Below are 15736 nucleotides of genomic sequence, written 5' to 3' on the forward strand. Positions count from 1 at the left end.
AAAAATTACTTATTATCTTAGCTCTGAAAAGAGTACCAAAAAAGATCATCAAGTCGATTTGCATCGTTTTAAATTTATGAAACAAAAACAAAAAAGACATTGACATATTAGCTGCTACCTCTCATGACGCTCTCCATGTGTGCTGCTTGGGCCCGTGGGTCGCTATGTAGGCTACTTTATTCCCGAATAGGCAGGGAATATTAAATTATTACATTGAACATCTAACTATTTTATTTCAATGCCGCTTTTAGGTATACCCGAAGACATTTTAATTTGTCCAGCATATTGATATACAGCGCAGGTTCTCGCCACCATTACGCTGGCGACCACGACGTTCTTAAGCAAAGCTTTGGCTCCATCTGCTGGTTAACAAAGAAAACACATAAACACGCAACAGTGCATCAAGTACATAATTCTCGGCAGTAAAAGGACCCTTATGTTTATTTTACAGTAGCATATCCGCAAAGAGCTTTTTAATCTATTTTGTATTTATTTATTTTTACCTTTTTTTTCTCCCGTCAATTTGTCGCATGGTTGTGACGTCATCACATAGCCAGTCGACGTTCTCCTTTCCGCACCACCATACAACTACAGGCGCCTCTAAACATCCATGTAGTCATTCACTGCAGGTTCATTTTAATGCAAGGACGATGTCTTGGTTTAAGTCTGTTTCTTATAGCGGGGAAGATGTGTTTGACGAGCACGCGGACGAGCTCCATCTACAAAGTAGAGAGTGGTCATCCAACATGAAGAGAAGAGTTAGGGTAAGGCTACTTCTGCTGCCTGCTGTTTGCTAACATTGCTCAAATAGTTTGCAGTTGTGCTTTATCAACTTTGTCAACTTTTGTCAACTGTCTGTTGATGCCATTTGTGCAGGATGGCTATGTGGATGGAGTTGATGCTGGAGAAGAGGCCTCACTTCAGCCCGGCTTCAACCTTGGCTTCAGGGAAGGAGCAGCAAAAACTCTAGATGTGGGACGCCTTAAAGGAATAGTAACGTAAGACTTCGATATTCCTTAAAGTGTTTGTTCTTTACCACTTGTATTATTTTCATATTAAGGCAAGTAATGATTATATGAAGAAAAACTATGAAGTAACAGTGCTAAAACCCTGTATACAATGGATGTCACAAGGCTTGATGAGTCCCTTTTTTTCTGTCCAGCAGTTGCTTGTCCCAGTGGTTTCCCTCTGCCTTTGTATTGTTCACATTGTTGTGATTGTTATCTCTTTGTTTCTCATGCCATAGTGCAATGCGTTGTTGGTGCCAGAGCAAACATCCAGAACACACCTCTGTGAAAACGATGTCCGACATCCTTCATCAGGTGAATCAACTTGAAGACTCAATCATGGAGGACATCAGAAGGACTTTAGAGCACCCTCCGGCCAGTGTGAGTGACGTCTCTGAGAGCATGGAGGACCTGGGGGTGATGCAAGAAGGGGAGAGCTGCTGTGGTGGAGAACGCTGCAAGGAGAAGGACTGCAACAAAGGAGGAGACAAAATGGACACAGACATCCCTCAGCAGCCACATCGGTGTGGCCCAGGCGCCTCTGACTCCTCAAACTATGAGGATAAACTTGTGGCTCTGCTTCAGCGATGCACACAAACAGTGACAGAGCTGGGGCTGCCTCCAGAACTGACAGCTTATATTGAAACAATAAGGAAAATCTAGATAATAATAATGGTAAAGTGGTAAATGAACTCAACTTGTATAGCGCTTTTCTACCTATATCAGGCTCAAAGCGCTTTACAGTAATAAAGAATCAACGGTATGCACCCAGGGCAAATAAGAGGACTGAACATGTCATACAATCCACAATATTGGAGTGTAACCAACAAACTGTTCTTTCTACAGAAGAAGAAAAAACACAGTGTGTTGCTATGTTTTATTGCATTACTGTTGACTTTTTTACTAATTGTAAATAAAATATTTTTTTCTGCTAATACCATGATCATATGCAGCTCACTGTCCATGCTCTACAGTAACTAATGATCTGGAGTGGGAAAGGGCTGCATTGTTTTAATAACCATTATTATTATTCTTGTATCATGCTTTATTTTGAAACCGGGATAACTCCGCGGCGCACATGTGTATGACGTCATGCGCTGGACCGAGCCGTGACCTGCTGCTCTGGCGATGCTAGGGGTTTCGTGCCAACAGATGTTTCGCACTAAAACATGTCCAGGTCCGCTTTTTTTAATAACTTGCCACTTGCAGCAACATAAGACTGATAATTGCAAATAAAACAGCTGTTGCAACCGTGTTGCCAACAAGCCACGATATCCTCGACAGCGGATCTTTGTTTATTAAGTTTATCGGAGCTAGCTGGAATGCTAACCTGAGCCTATTCTGCAGCTATCCAAAAGTGAAAGGGACTGGATCTACATGAGTCAAGCTGAGTCTCGCCAGTCGCTTACAGCCAGGTAACGATAAATATTGGTTGTTACAGTTCCCATGTATCGTTTTGACTGTACTGTTGTATTAGCGTTACTTCCTTGTCTTGACAGCTTCAGATCATATGCAGTGTGATAACGCTTTGTATGTGGTGACAGATGACGCTTTCGGGCAGTTCTATAGGTTCATTTATCAATTGAATACCAGTGCCTCTCAGTTAATATATTACAGCTAAATGTTTAAATAGAAGTGCTTCAGCAGAGCTGCCCAGTTCCCACTTCCACTATATGAGTGCCACAGCTTCAAAGTCCACCATAATGTATCAGATAACCAGCGCCCGTCAAATAATGACTTGCTATAAACCAAGACAGGTCTGACATGTTTGTCTCCTGCACTCACAGGTATGAATCTGACGATGTTTTGGGGGGAGCTATAGCTGCTGCTTGACCTTTTGTACAATGGAGTCCTGAAAGCAGAGGTTAGGTCACCCTTCACCTGCTTATCGGACCTCCCAAACAGAGGAAGCAGGCACATGGGGAACTGCTTTTGCTGCCAAAGCAATGGGCCCTGCGACAGCGCAGAGGAAACCAGTCTGCTGCAGAATGACTCGAAGGCGGCAGTGCCCTCAGCTGAGACCCCTGGGGCACTGTCGGTGGGGGGCACCTGTGGGCCTGGAATTGAAGAGGACATAAGGTAAACATTAAGCAGGCAGTCTAGACTGCTGCTGTCATTACAATGTCTCTAGACATAATCAGGCTATTGTAATGTCATTACGGTGTCTGTTTTTGATTTGCTTTAACTGTATATTACACAGCAAAGGACAACTTAACAAGGATGCTGAGACGGAGACCTACACTTCTCAGGAGAACGGGACTTTGCAAAAAAGTAGCCATCAAACAGCCAACAAATCTCCCCAACACAAAGTGAACTCAGTCAATGCTCAGAGTGTGGATAAACGTGCTAGTACAGCTGATTCAGAAGAAGCTGGACACCAGCACAGCACCTTAACCACTCCACAGGTGGGCCATGCTCAACCTGGTTTGGAGGCTTCAAAAATAACCTCAGAAGAAGAAGACAAAGCTGCTGAGAAGGGGAAATGCCTAAATGGAACACCAGCCGTAGTCTGCACTGAACCCCCGACTCTTTCAGAGATAAATCCCAAACAAGAGCACAATATCATGGACACAATCAACAACAACGAAGAGTGTCAAGTTCCCCTTGACATTTGTGTAAATGAGCCCTCCACAGAGTCTGCGGATGTGAAAGAGGAAGTAGAGCTTCCCAACGCTGAACCTGCTGCACCACTTTCTCAGGTGTTGCCAATATCCAAGATTAATGAGGAAGTTAATATTGTTAATGCAGAACCTTGCAACAGGTAAGTTGCTTCACTATATGACTTTTGTCTTTAAGAGGTCATGGCAAATTTAGTTTATATTTTGTAAGCATTAATATATATATATATATTTTTTTTTAGAAATACTAATCTTGTAAAGCTGCATGTTAAACCACACCCAAACACTAATGCAAGTTCTTTTTGTAGCTGTAGTGAGTTAATTATTGAATCAAATGTCCCAGTTTCATCCGTGATTGTTTATTCAGTGTTGACAAAGATGACCCAGAGAGTAGGAGCTCTCCTGTCTGTGTGGAGGCCAATGTGGAGGAGGCACAAAGCCATGTTCCAGAGTCTTCTGTTGGATCCATGTGCTCTGGGTTTGACCACAGCCACAGCGGTGCTGAAGGAGAGACTGTCAGCTCTGATCCACACACCACAGCTGCAGCTGAGGAGAGCCAGAGGTCAGTGAGTTCACATTAAAGGACAAAATCTTTCATATCAATCATGACAAGTATGTTTAATTTTTTTCTATTTAACATCCTATAATTGAACCAATTCCCTCCTCAAAGCTTCCCCGCCCTGAGCCCAGTGTTTGTATTGGAAATAATCAACAGCAATTTAGTTAACAGTTTGACAGCACAAAGGTAATGCCTTTATCAGAAGTGTATTATTTCCTCTTCTACAGCAGAACCTGGCATTAAAACGTTTCCTTTCTTCCTTATTACCAGTAGATGGCACTGTTGTGTTGTATTTACTTAAATTCTAGAATGCGTTCACTTTGTTTTGGTTTAACTTTACTGAAAATCACTTCAGACAACTTGACTGAATAGGCGATGATAACTTTCGTAAAGAAGATCTGCATTTATTTTGCAGCTCGCAACAAGATGAAAAGTGTGACGCAGAAGGCCCAGTCAAAGACGCCTCTGAAGAGACGGCAGCAGAAAGTCCTGAGGAGGATGTAAAGCTCATAGAAGAGGTTCCTGGTGTCGTTTGTGAGGAAAATCCAGAAGAAACAGTGGAGACAACAGAAGGAACCTCCCCAGAAGTTGTGATCATGGCTGAAGAAGTCATGGTGGTCAGCAGCAAACCAGAGCTGCTGGCTGAGAGCTCCACTACTGCAGCAGGAGGCGACACGGAGTCAGACGAGACTCCGAATGCAAAGGAAGAGGCAGCTGAAGACCTGGCGAACAGGTTCTGACTGCTGATTGATTACTTTGTTTGGCTTGAACTGTAATGTAGTGCACATATTTGTTCGAACAGGATATGTACTACTCAAAAGAATAGCACGCCCTTTGTTCTAATTATCAAGTGGGTATGATCTCAATGAAGCAGATCATGAAGATGGTGTAGTTGAGAAATGGCCAGGTGTGTGTGTGTACGTACAGTACAGAGTATTTAAAAAGGGAGGTTGAAATGGAGGTTGGTCTGAACAACCATCTGAAAGCTGTAGATTTATTTTGGAATAAGTCAAATCTAAGCGGGTGGTCGTGCAAATACCTCACATAGCTGCTCTATAATAAACCTTTCTTTTTGTTATTTTTCCAGTGACGAGGACTTGTACAGAGGTGCAGAGGAGCTGTCTGCTGAACTAGCTACTACTGCGGGGGCTTCATCTCTGTCAGAAACCTGTGAGTACATTGCATTAAAAACGCACACGACCCATTCACGTGGCATTTTGGAGTAAGGCATGGTCTGTCTCACCCGCTGCGTTTCAGCTTTAAGATTGGAGGATCGGTGCAGTCTGGCTCCAGCGGTGGATATTTTGTCCTATAGTGAGAGGGAGTGGAAAGGAAACACCGCCAAAAGTGCACTCATCAGAAAGGCAAGGAAATGAATCCACCGAAGAAGGTAACGTTTTAACTTTGAAGCTAACAGACTCGTGCCGGGCCTTCGCAGGGTTACAAAGACATGTCCCTCGAGTTCAGCGGCGTCCGAAGAGTGAGGGGCGACAACTACTGTGCCCTTCGAGCCACTTTGTACCAGGTCCTGTGCCACGCCACCCAAATGCCTGAGTGGCTGCGCGAAGAGAGCGTCACAATGGTGATTTATATAATAGAAAGCCAAAGATATTTTCAATAACGGCCTTGCAGCTTAAGTGTGCTTTTACTTGTGTTTGCAGCTGCCAAAGGAGCTAGAGGCCCAGGAGGGGCTGATCAGTCAGTGGATATTTCCGGAGGAGTGTCTGCGTGGGGACGGCACGGTAGATGCTACCCAACAACTGCAAGGTTACATGGAGCTGCTGCGCGAGAAGGTAGGGGCCACTCCTTACTGTCAGGAAGTGTTGGAAAAACAAAAAATCACAATGACTACACCACAGGGCTTTTTTTTTTATGCCATCTGCGGACACTGGGTGTATTGATATTCTCCCACAGACTTTCCACGTGATTGCTTCCATATGTGAAAGGGAGGCAGCGCCCCAAATGCAGTGTTGCCGAGCCCCTTATGCTGTGTTTTTGCCCCTCTCTCTTGACATGGAAACAGCCCCGTAATGGGCCAGGGATTAGGACCTTCAGCCTCAAAGCAACAGTTACAACCACAGAGCCCCTTAATTTGGGCGGTGTGGGCCCTAAAGGCAGTTTATGGTCAGACAGGAGTTCTGTTTACTATGCACACTTAAAAAGGTTCATATCCGTGGCAGTGTGTTGGGGTTGTGCCTGACAAAATAATGGAATCTGAAAGTCTGTTTAGAAAAGAGCTCTGTTTTGGGCTATTCTGGGCCCAGCCAGCGTCACACTAATTGCTTTGGACATATACAGTATGTGCATAATGCTACGAGGGGAAGTCCAAAACCAGTGCATAAATGAAGGTTTGGGAGAGCTGCGCAGCCACATTCAGATTGTGCGACTTATCTTTTATCTCAATTCTTTTGGCCTGAGGTAGTTTGGCTTTTTTTCTGAGACGTGACATTCCTGACACTCGCCTGCAGACAATAATACTGTACACCGTGTTGAAATGTGTGTGACATGCAGTTGGGAAAGTGCGCTGTGGTCGCTGGTATTAACATTGTAACACAAGCACTACTATTGAGTTCTACTCTTTAGTTTGGCTCTGTACTTTATCAACAAACTGACTGCACTAATTTGGGGGAGAAGAGTATATGTTGTGTCTCTAATTCCTTTAATTCTACCTGAATAGCTACATCTCATCAATGATGTTTCTGTAAATCTAAGAGACCTGACCTGACCTGGTACGTGGCTCCCAGTGTTTTCTTTACTATGCATTTAGGCTATTGAATGTTTATGTATGTGTAATTTCACGATTGAGTTTTTGGCCCCGTTTCATAGTTTTAATTGCAGTAAACATCTGTGAAATCCTCTCACTCGTATTCACCTAGTGCCACTTGGAACTTATGATTTGCTGCATCATTGATACTTGATGATTTTCATGTTGGCTGACCTGCCGGTTGTTCTCAGTGGCAGGCTGCAGTGTCGTGTGCGTCCCCAGCCGAGCGGCAGCACCTGTGTGAGCAGTGGTTCCAGGGCGGGGAGCAGGAGCTGGGGCTGATGGAGGCTCTGAAGCTGCTGATGTTGGCCCGAGCTGTGGAGCTGAACGCTTCCATACAAAAGGGGGACGACCCGCCCCTCTTCTGCTGGCTACTGTTCGCACGGGACTCATCCGACTGCCCACGCTCCTTCCTCAACAACCACCTCAGCCACGTGGGGCTCAGTGCAGGGCTGGAGCAGGTGGGGTTTACAGGATTTTATATATTCATGACCTGTGTCCTCACATGTGCAGTAAATATGTCTGAATCACAAGCGTAATGCATGTTTATACATTGTTGTGCGTAGATGTTCAGTATTTAGCTATTCCTAAAAACGTCTAAAGAAAAAGGCATTTTCCTAATGTTTTCTCATCTTAGTTTCCTAAAAATGCAAAAACAACCAGCAGCTAATGGTTTTGGGTCAGGTGGATCCAGACATGATGGCACTTGTGCTGTGTTCTTGTTTTTGGGATTGCCTCATCAGCCCCGGGGGTAAAGATGGTAACGGGCTGTTATTATGTTCATCTATAATTTTAGTCTGTTATTAGGGCGCCCTACCCTTTAAATATGATGTGCCTCTGCAGTTAATTGAGCACAGTCGAAAATGTGCTGTTACGGACACTTATGTAAACCTGTAATTATATTTCCTCTAGGTGGAGATGTTCCTGCTGGGCTACGCCTTACAGTGCACCATTCAAGTTTACAGACTGTACAAAGCGGACACGGAGGAGTTTGTCACCTTCTACCCGGATGACCACAAAGACGAGTGGCCGTGCGTGTGCCTGGTTACCGAGGACGACCGCCACTACAACGTGCCCGTGCTACTAGACGCCGCCGACGATTCGCCCAAGGAGCTCAAGAGCAGCTGATGCCACTCCTGCCATAGACACTCTCCTCCTCAGGTCCATCAAGATCAATACGTTCTCTGGCCCTGTGGTTTACATGCACTGTACTGTACTGTACTGTCAGGAGCTGAAATCGGGTTGAAAGCATTTCCAGTTGTTTGACATGGGTCATTAGAGTTTCCTTTGGAGGCAAGTCTAAGCAGAAATTAACAGTGGCTTCAGAAAGTTTTCAGACTACTTTACTTTTCATTATTTTATTATGTAGGAGTCCACACTAATTACCCTACAAGCAAAAATGGAAAGTTTGTGCTGTTTTTGAGCATTCAGAAAGTCTGCGTCTGGTCATACATTGCCCATTAAACAATAAGTGGATACATTTTGAGAGAAAACGTCAGACTTCAACATAACAGAAGAGAGGGGTATGAATGCTTCCTGAACCTACTGGATGTTTTTGTAAATGGCTTTGTGAACAAAAATATGAAATCATTGGGGGGAGGTTATACACTGGAATTGGGTATCTTGATTAAGAGCTGTGTGTAATTTATTTGTGAAGGAAATGCATTTAAATGAAGTATGTTCCAAAAGTATTAATTTATCAGGTCAGTCACACGCCACATGGCTGAGGTGTGATGGACTGTGTGAGTTTTGCGAGTGTGCAAGTGTGTGTCAGACTCTATGTGTAACGTGTTGCCTTTAACCAAGCCGTTCAGAAAGAACGTATGTGCCAATGGTGCTATGAGAACTGGCAACAGTCCCACACCAGCCCCTGGACTCTGCAGAAGGCCCGCTTGGTTCCTCCATGTTGCCTTAGAAATAATGCACAATAAGAAGAATGAATGTTGGTCTGAAGTGAGAGGAGACCATTTCCTGAGGTGACGGTGAGACCCAGTGAAATGCCTGTTGCAGATTGTTCTGCGATGCTTTGGATTAGGCATTTAAATAAATCAAAGAAACATGTGTGGAAGTGTTTTTTATGGGTAAGATCCTACATGAGTCAATATTAAAGCTATTTGTTTGCCAGATAAGAATGAGCTTTACTATATACAGAAAATATGAAGACTACCAGGAAAATATTGTTCGGCAAAACAAGGAAAGATTGACCCCAGACTGTATTAGACAATCAGACCTTATTCTGTAGCACACATTGTACAAGGAGAGATTCCTGATCCCTCAATGCAGTTAAATATATATTGCAGTACCTATATAAAAAAAACAATCTGTACACCATTTTATGTAAATTACAATTGCACAACCCAACAACATAAGTTCAAGCGAGGCGAGGCCTCTCAGTCCTGATATAAAAAACTATTTTGGCATTTGCACCTCCATTCAGACGCATCTTGTGAACAGGTTCCCTTGTTTCGCAGTAAACATGTAGTGGATGAGCACACTGCAGGAGACTGAGGAGGAGCGCTCAGTATTTACACAGATGAGGTGAGACAGCATGGCTTTACAGTGTGCGTTCACATGTTGGACATGTCAAAGGCCTGTCTCTCTCTCTCTTTAGTTCACTCAGTCGTCCTCTTCCTCCTGTACCTCCTCAATGGCGTCCATCTGGCTCCTGGTGCACACCTCACTCATCGGAGCAGCGTCCTCCCCTTCCACCACCAGCTCATTGGGGGTCTCACTTTTCTGATGAGTCATAAAAGGTAGGAATGAATACACAGTTTTCTCTGCTAATACATTACATTCTACAACATGACGTCAGAATAGTTACGGTTGCCTTGACTTCTATTAGTCTATTGTTTTTTTTACCACCACAAGTTATAGTAGAGATCTTTTTTTTTTTTTTCAAGTATTTTCTTACCTGCTTTCTATAAACATAGATGGCTGCTATGGCAACCATGGTTGACTCTCCAATGAAACCAGCAAGAAGTGACCCAACTCCGAGAGTAGCTCCGTGAACCCTAAAAGATATAGTTCATCAGTTCTGTTTCGGTGTTGAGATAGAGGCTAACTATAGTTAAAGGAAACTCTGCACTCTGGTTAATAATGCACGTCTAGTGTCATGCTGCGGCTTTGTGACCTCTGCAAAGTGACCTTACCCCATATAAGGCAGCACCACTAGGCTGGTGATGAGAACAATGATGCGCAGAACCGAGCTGGGCGCCAGCACAAAGGTCTTTTTCAGGGTCATGAGCCAGCCGGTCAAATGCGCTCGCACAGTCACTAACACAAACACAGGGAATATTAGGCTTCTGCTCGGAGTTACACTCTGTTTATGCCATAGGGACAAAGGAAGCCCAGCTGGACAGGAAACAGAGCTGTAGTACTGTGCTTCATACCTGGCAGAGGAAAAAAGGAGAAGATTCGGAGCGGGACCACACAAAGCTCCGCGAAAGTATACTCCACTCCAATGACATCAACCAGGATCTTCTCTGAGACATGAGGGCTCCAAAACACCACAAAACAGAGCTGCACAGAAACAACACCGCTAATTAATTTCACATTGACTGTGCTGCAGACAGGTTCATCAGAGCACTGGCTCATTAGTACAAGGGCTTTGGGCCTTTGAAGTCCGCATGAAACACATGATGGACAATGCTATTGTTCAGTCGCACTAGCTCCATGAAATAAATCAAACCTGTTTTTCTGCAGAGACAGAGAAGCTCTGCTAAAATGTACAGCCCTGTTTGGTTTGTTAATGATGGTATGACATGGTCAACCAACCGAGGATAAAACATGAAAGCATGTGCAAAAACAACTGCTTTGAGTTGGAATAAATAAACATAATCACCTTTTATCTAAAAATGGATCTCAAACCAGGTGGTTTCATTTGTGTTGTGGCTTTATTCACGTTAATGAAATGCAACTTAATAATTATAAATATTAAAGGCACAATGTGTAAAATGTTTTACTGTTAGGAATACAAAAAACGCTTCTAATGATAGAAAATGCTACTTGTGCAGTGGGTATTCAAAGACTGGATCTAGATGAGGACATGACCTATTCAAATCTCATTGACTGCCTTTAATCAACATCTCCATGGAGACGAGCTGGAGACGTCCCTGCTCCCAGTAAAAAAAAATGTGTTTGTTTTTTTTAGGTATTTTTCAATGATAAACATTTCTAATGAAATAAATGCTTGTATTTTATTCTATAAAGTGAAATGTTGTGCAGTGTGGCTAACTAGATAAAATAATAAAGGCCCCACCTTTGCTCTCCGAAATACAAAAACTGGGATGGTTAACCTCCTGCATCTGTGTCCTAAGAGAAAACTTTTCCCAAACATGCCAAATGTGAGCTTCTGCACTTTCTTTTGTTGTTTTCGCTTGGTGAGTAATGAGAACAGGTCCTGGCATGACGACTGTCAGTGTGTTTTTGAGCACAGGGACAGGCCATACCTCAGAGGGTGCACACGCCCCCCTCACAGACATGTTTACAACAGCTACCACTCATCCCGCCTCCAACCACAGCCTCTTCCTGTTTTTCTTATTGCAATATTGGCTTTTACTAAACATGCAGTAATCTGTGCACATTTATGTTGTCAAAGCGCATTAGAAGAGTGTGCAGTGGCACAAACATGAGCAGCACTGTGTACACTGTAGCTCCCTACATGACTTCGCTGTAAAGTATCTGTAAAACAACCTGCACAGGGCTTTAGGAATGTGTTAGCCGATATGTTTGACGTGAATGCCTATTTTATTAAGCTCTAACACGTAAGTGGGTGTGTTAGGGGGTGGGACACAGTCCCCTTAGTCTCTTCACAAATTCTCTCCCTCTGCAACCTGAAACCTCCATCGGATGGTAAAGGAAGTACACAAAGTACACAGCCTGAACAATGTGCTTCAGGAGTATGGTACGATATGCACATAGGGAGTGTTGCCCAGTTACATCAGTGTCTATCTTCAGTTTGTGACAAGTGGGGCAGCCTGACAAAAACCTGACCGTTCAAAATAAGTTTTGCGTTACAGTGAACCGGTCCAGCCAGTCTTTAGAGTGAATGCTGACCAACAAGACAAACTGTTATCTCATGTTCTTACCGTTAAGGACAGGGCCAGGCAGCAGAACGTAAACCTCTTAATGTGGCTTTTAGTTACGGGAGTCCCTGCATTCAGCTTGTTGCTGGGATTGTTCTGCAAGCAAAAAATAAACTTGAGCACAATGCAGAAAGCGCCTTGACCAAACACGTGCAGCGAGGTGTTTACCTTGTCAAACGCCGGATACACTGCTCTGAGTTCAGTCAACCACCCGTAAGGCATGTGACCCACTGGGTATGTGGCGGTCAGCACAGCCACAGCCTGCAATGACACAGAGGGCAGATGGACAAGTCACTGTGTGCTGCAACATTAATGATAGAAATACTTCCCCACGCCGAGCCCTCTCTACTTTACAGGACGACAGTGCATTTTACAACTTTGCACCTTGTTTCAGCGACCCCACCCCGACAACAAGACAAACCACTTCTGGAACAAGACGAGAAACAGCAGAGCCATGTTTTCCCTGGTCATGAGCGTGTGAATCACCCAAACCACCAGCAGCCTGTGTTGTCACGGATTTCCAGGTGCTTCTGGTAAACAGCTTTGTGTTTCGTATTGTCTTTAGTCGTTACACAGCCTATGTAAACCTGAAAGCTCTAGAAGGGAGAGGGAGAGCATCTGACCTTTTCAGTTAACTTCAAAGAAGTTAACTGAACTATACATTCTCCCGTGATGAATGAATTAAAGAGTGTTTCCAAAAGGCAGCACTTGCGCCGGTCCACCCACCTCCGTAGCGTCCATGGTCCCCTTGAGGTCGCGGGACACGAACAGGTTGACAATGGGGCGGCTGATGCGCTGCGTGGCCAGGATGAGAGCCAGCGGCCACCAGAAACTGAGCATCTTTTTAAAGGTAGCATCACCCTGGGAGAAATATATAAATAATAAAATGAAAACCCTCTTTTGACATTTGGAGTCATTTTTTAAAAACTGCTTAACAAGCGAGGCTCACCCCGACGTCAAGCCCACTGGAGTCCGGGACGTTGTCATGGATGTTGCAGTAATAGCCCAGACAGACGATAGTGAAGCGAACCAAGGCACCCATATATAAGGAAAGGATGGGGATGAGTAAGGGCTCCACACACTCCAGGTTACTGTGGAGGAGAATGGACACAAACACAATCTGCACAGGACAAGAGAAAGACGAGCATTAACACAACACTCATGTGTGAAACGAGTAACAGTGCACAGCTCACGATCTGACTTTTATTGCTGTTTACGCTTGTATAGTCATTAGGAAGAGCCCATTACCTGAGCCACAACATCTGAAATTGAGGCGGAGCCGACAATCACGCTGTATTTGTGCTTGAGGAGGATCCCTGCGTGAATCCAAGCCTGGGAAGATCGCAATAAACATGTTATGCAAGGCCACAAAGACTCACCGGACAAACCATTACACCACTCATCACTGATCGTCCAAAACATAACGCACACATGTAAACTCCACTGCAGCACTCACCATTGCATCCAGCAGGGGGAATGCAGCCAGGTATAGGAAGGCTTTTCTTGTCTTGTGCCCCACTGATTCATCCACATGATGCAGCTTATTAATGATGTAGTAACCTAGATCTGTATAGGCTACAGAGGAGGAAGAGGCACTTGTGAGTCACGGACAACACTTCGACTGATTCCACACAGTAAGGATTTTTATTTCCAGTGGTGACTTTGGTTAAACCTCGTCATCATCATGTGGACAAACTTCACCTATTAAGATATGGAGAATGAAGGCGATGACTCCAGCCACCACCATGCACAGGACGGCCTTCCTCCGGTCCCTCTTACTGTTGACAAACACCAAGCCCACATTCTTGAAGTCGCTCATGGGGCCAGTGAAGAACTTCATCAAAGAGTAGGCCAGACCATAGCTGGCCAGCATTTCCACTGTGTCCTCTTTGACTGTGGCGATGCCCCTGTTGAGAGCCTGCGAAACAAAGTGACAGTGAGCGGACTTTGTAGTAACCACCTCACATGACAGTGATTTGATGGAGCTTTATCACTGACCACATGCAAGTCGTAAAGGAAGGCAGTGGCTAAATGTAATCACCTGGTCTTGAATTCCCCCGTGCCAGGGCTGCACACTGGTGACAGCGCTCAGTTTTACCTTTACTACTATTGCCCTTTTCCCTCGACATGACAGCGTGCTATAAATACCGGAGATCAGTCATTACATAAGCTTAATCCGAACATCTCTGTGCCTCACTGTTGCTGGTCTCACACCACACGGTCCCCAGAGTGAGGCAGACGCAGGATCAGTCATCTGGTCAGAGCGGACCGGAAATGTACAAGACAAACATGAGCAAAAGCGTCCCGTCACCGCTTTGATCTTCCTTGGTAAACGAGCACACACTGTATCATGACTGAAAACAACGCACACGCACACGCACTCCGTCTGGGTGAATTTGGCGACAGAGGTGATCGAGTTTACGCACACAATAAACTGGCCTTGCGCCGGGTGAGTCTATTGGCTTATCTTCTTTTTCCCAAATGATAGATGATTCTAAAGCCTCAAAGCATTTCTCCGGTGTTTCTCCCCCAGCCTCGCGCTACAACACGGCGATCTGTCGCGAAATAACATCACACGCCACAGTGTGTTGTGCGTTATCCGTCACACTGCAGGACGATCACAAAGATGCTTGACACGAACGGCTGGCGCTGTCATCACACCACGCTCCTGTGTTTGTGCTGCACGGTGAAAGGACGTACCTGTTCCCCGAGGTCGATGGCCACATTGGTGATAGCCAAAGGCACCAGGAAGCGGAGGAGAGGCCAGTACGGGCTGAGGGATGGAAACTCCACCATAGTAATGCCGGTTTGAAGGAGCGACGGGCATCTGCCTCGGTCTTGATGGATAGAGAGCTCAAAGATTACCGATTGAAAGGCAATCAGAGCACCTGCGTTGGCGGCGGGGAGCGGGGGTCAGCGGAGGAGGCAGCCCGGGCAGCGGCGGCCAGCCTTCAGTGTAGCGGTGGTGCTGCTGAGCGGCGCTGAAGAAGGTCAATGGAAGCCTCACACCGCCGCATCTCCAGTGGGTGTGGACGGACACTCGGTGGCATCAACCCGAAATAAGACACGAGCCGCCCCGTGGAAATGGCGAGAGACGGTTCAGAAAATAAGCAAAACAGGGAAGTGGAGGGATTAGGTTCCCTGCCCGAGTGAGACTGCGCTGCGCTCGGCGGTGCTCGGCTGATGTCGACAATCCCCGAGGCTGGAGCATCCACACACGTGCCGTGACGTCGACACCAGCCCAAATCTGGCTGCCCATTCCTGAAGTAGGAAGCGAAGCAGTCACACAGTAGACTTGGCAAAGACACACAATCATACAGGTTTACAGGCCAGGGAGATCTAAGTTTGGTCAGGATGCTCCCAGTTTCCCCCATATAGTTCAAGCACTGAATAGATAAACACAAAGCTTTTATGTCAATCACAAAATAGTGGATTTAGATGTAGGCCTATTCCAGTTCCATAAACTGTGCGCAGTTAGTTAACATAGTCAAACACCGCCCTCTTGTGGTCATGGACCTCTATAAGGATTTGTCTGATTCAAATGTGCCAGTAAAATACTCTTTTTGTGTTGTCTGGTCATATCCTTTGTTTAGTGTCATGAACCAGTCAGTCACACTGAGTGGGCTGCACTGCATCCATCACAAAGCTTAAAGGGCCTTTAACAGATTCCTTTTATATTGATGAAAGAGGAAACCACTCAGATA

The 15736-nt window shown here is 45.2% G+C and overlaps 3 protein-coding genes across 3 annotated transcripts; 2 read left to right on the forward strand and 1 right to left on the reverse strand.

Moving 5' to 3' along the window:
- Window positions 1–565: 565 nt before the first annotated feature.
- otulina (OTU deubiquitinase with linear linkage specificity a) lies at window positions 566–1672 on the forward strand. The gene is made up of 3 exons (XM_079576016.1): window positions 566–764; window positions 877–998; window positions 1247–1672. The coding sequence occupies exons 1-3, from the start codon at window positions 651–653 to the stop codon at window positions 1668–1670; spliced, it is 660 nt and encodes a 219-aa protein (XP_079432142.1). The 5' UTR covers window positions 566–650; the 3' UTR covers window positions 1671–1672.
- Window positions 1673–2085: 413 nt separating this feature from the next.
- LOC306977405 (uncharacterized protein) lies at window positions 2086–8084 on the forward strand. Its single transcript, XM_079575707.1, has 11 exons — window positions 2086–2422; window positions 2795–3086; window positions 3208–3768; window positions 3993–4187; window positions 4600–4917; window positions 5272–5354; window positions 5442–5548; window positions 5623–5766; window positions 5846–5977; window positions 7140–7409; window positions 7861–8084. The coding sequence occupies exons 2-11, from the start codon at window positions 2926–2928 to the stop codon at window positions 8074–8076; spliced, it is 2187 nt and encodes a 728-aa protein (XP_079431833.1). The 5' UTR covers window positions 2086–2422; window positions 2795–2925; the 3' UTR covers window positions 8077–8084.
- A 1462-nt stretch (window positions 8085–9546) lies between these two features.
- On the reverse strand, window positions 9547–15498 carry ankha (ANKH inorganic pyrophosphate transport regulator a). Its single transcript, XM_079575708.1, has 12 exons — window positions 14733–15498; window positions 13734–13950; window positions 13489–13607; window positions 13281–13364; window positions 12982–13152; window positions 12759–12893; window positions 12201–12293; window positions 12036–12128; window positions 10338–10467; window positions 10098–10221; window positions 9860–9959; window positions 9547–9684 (listed from the first exon to the last, which is right to left on the reverse strand). Exons 1-12 carry the CDS (start codon window positions 14826–14828, stop codon window positions 9565–9567), a joined length of 1482 nt encoding a protein of 493 aa, XP_079431834.1. The 5' UTR covers window positions 14829–15498; the 3' UTR covers window positions 9547–9564.
- Between the last annotated feature and the right edge of the window lie 238 nt (window positions 15499–15736).

This window comes from Gobius niger (genome assembly GCF_951799975.1).
Source record: "Gobius niger genome assembly, chromosome: 18".
NCBI lineage: Eukaryota > Metazoa > Chordata > Actinopteri > Gobiiformes > Gobiidae > Gobius > Gobius niger.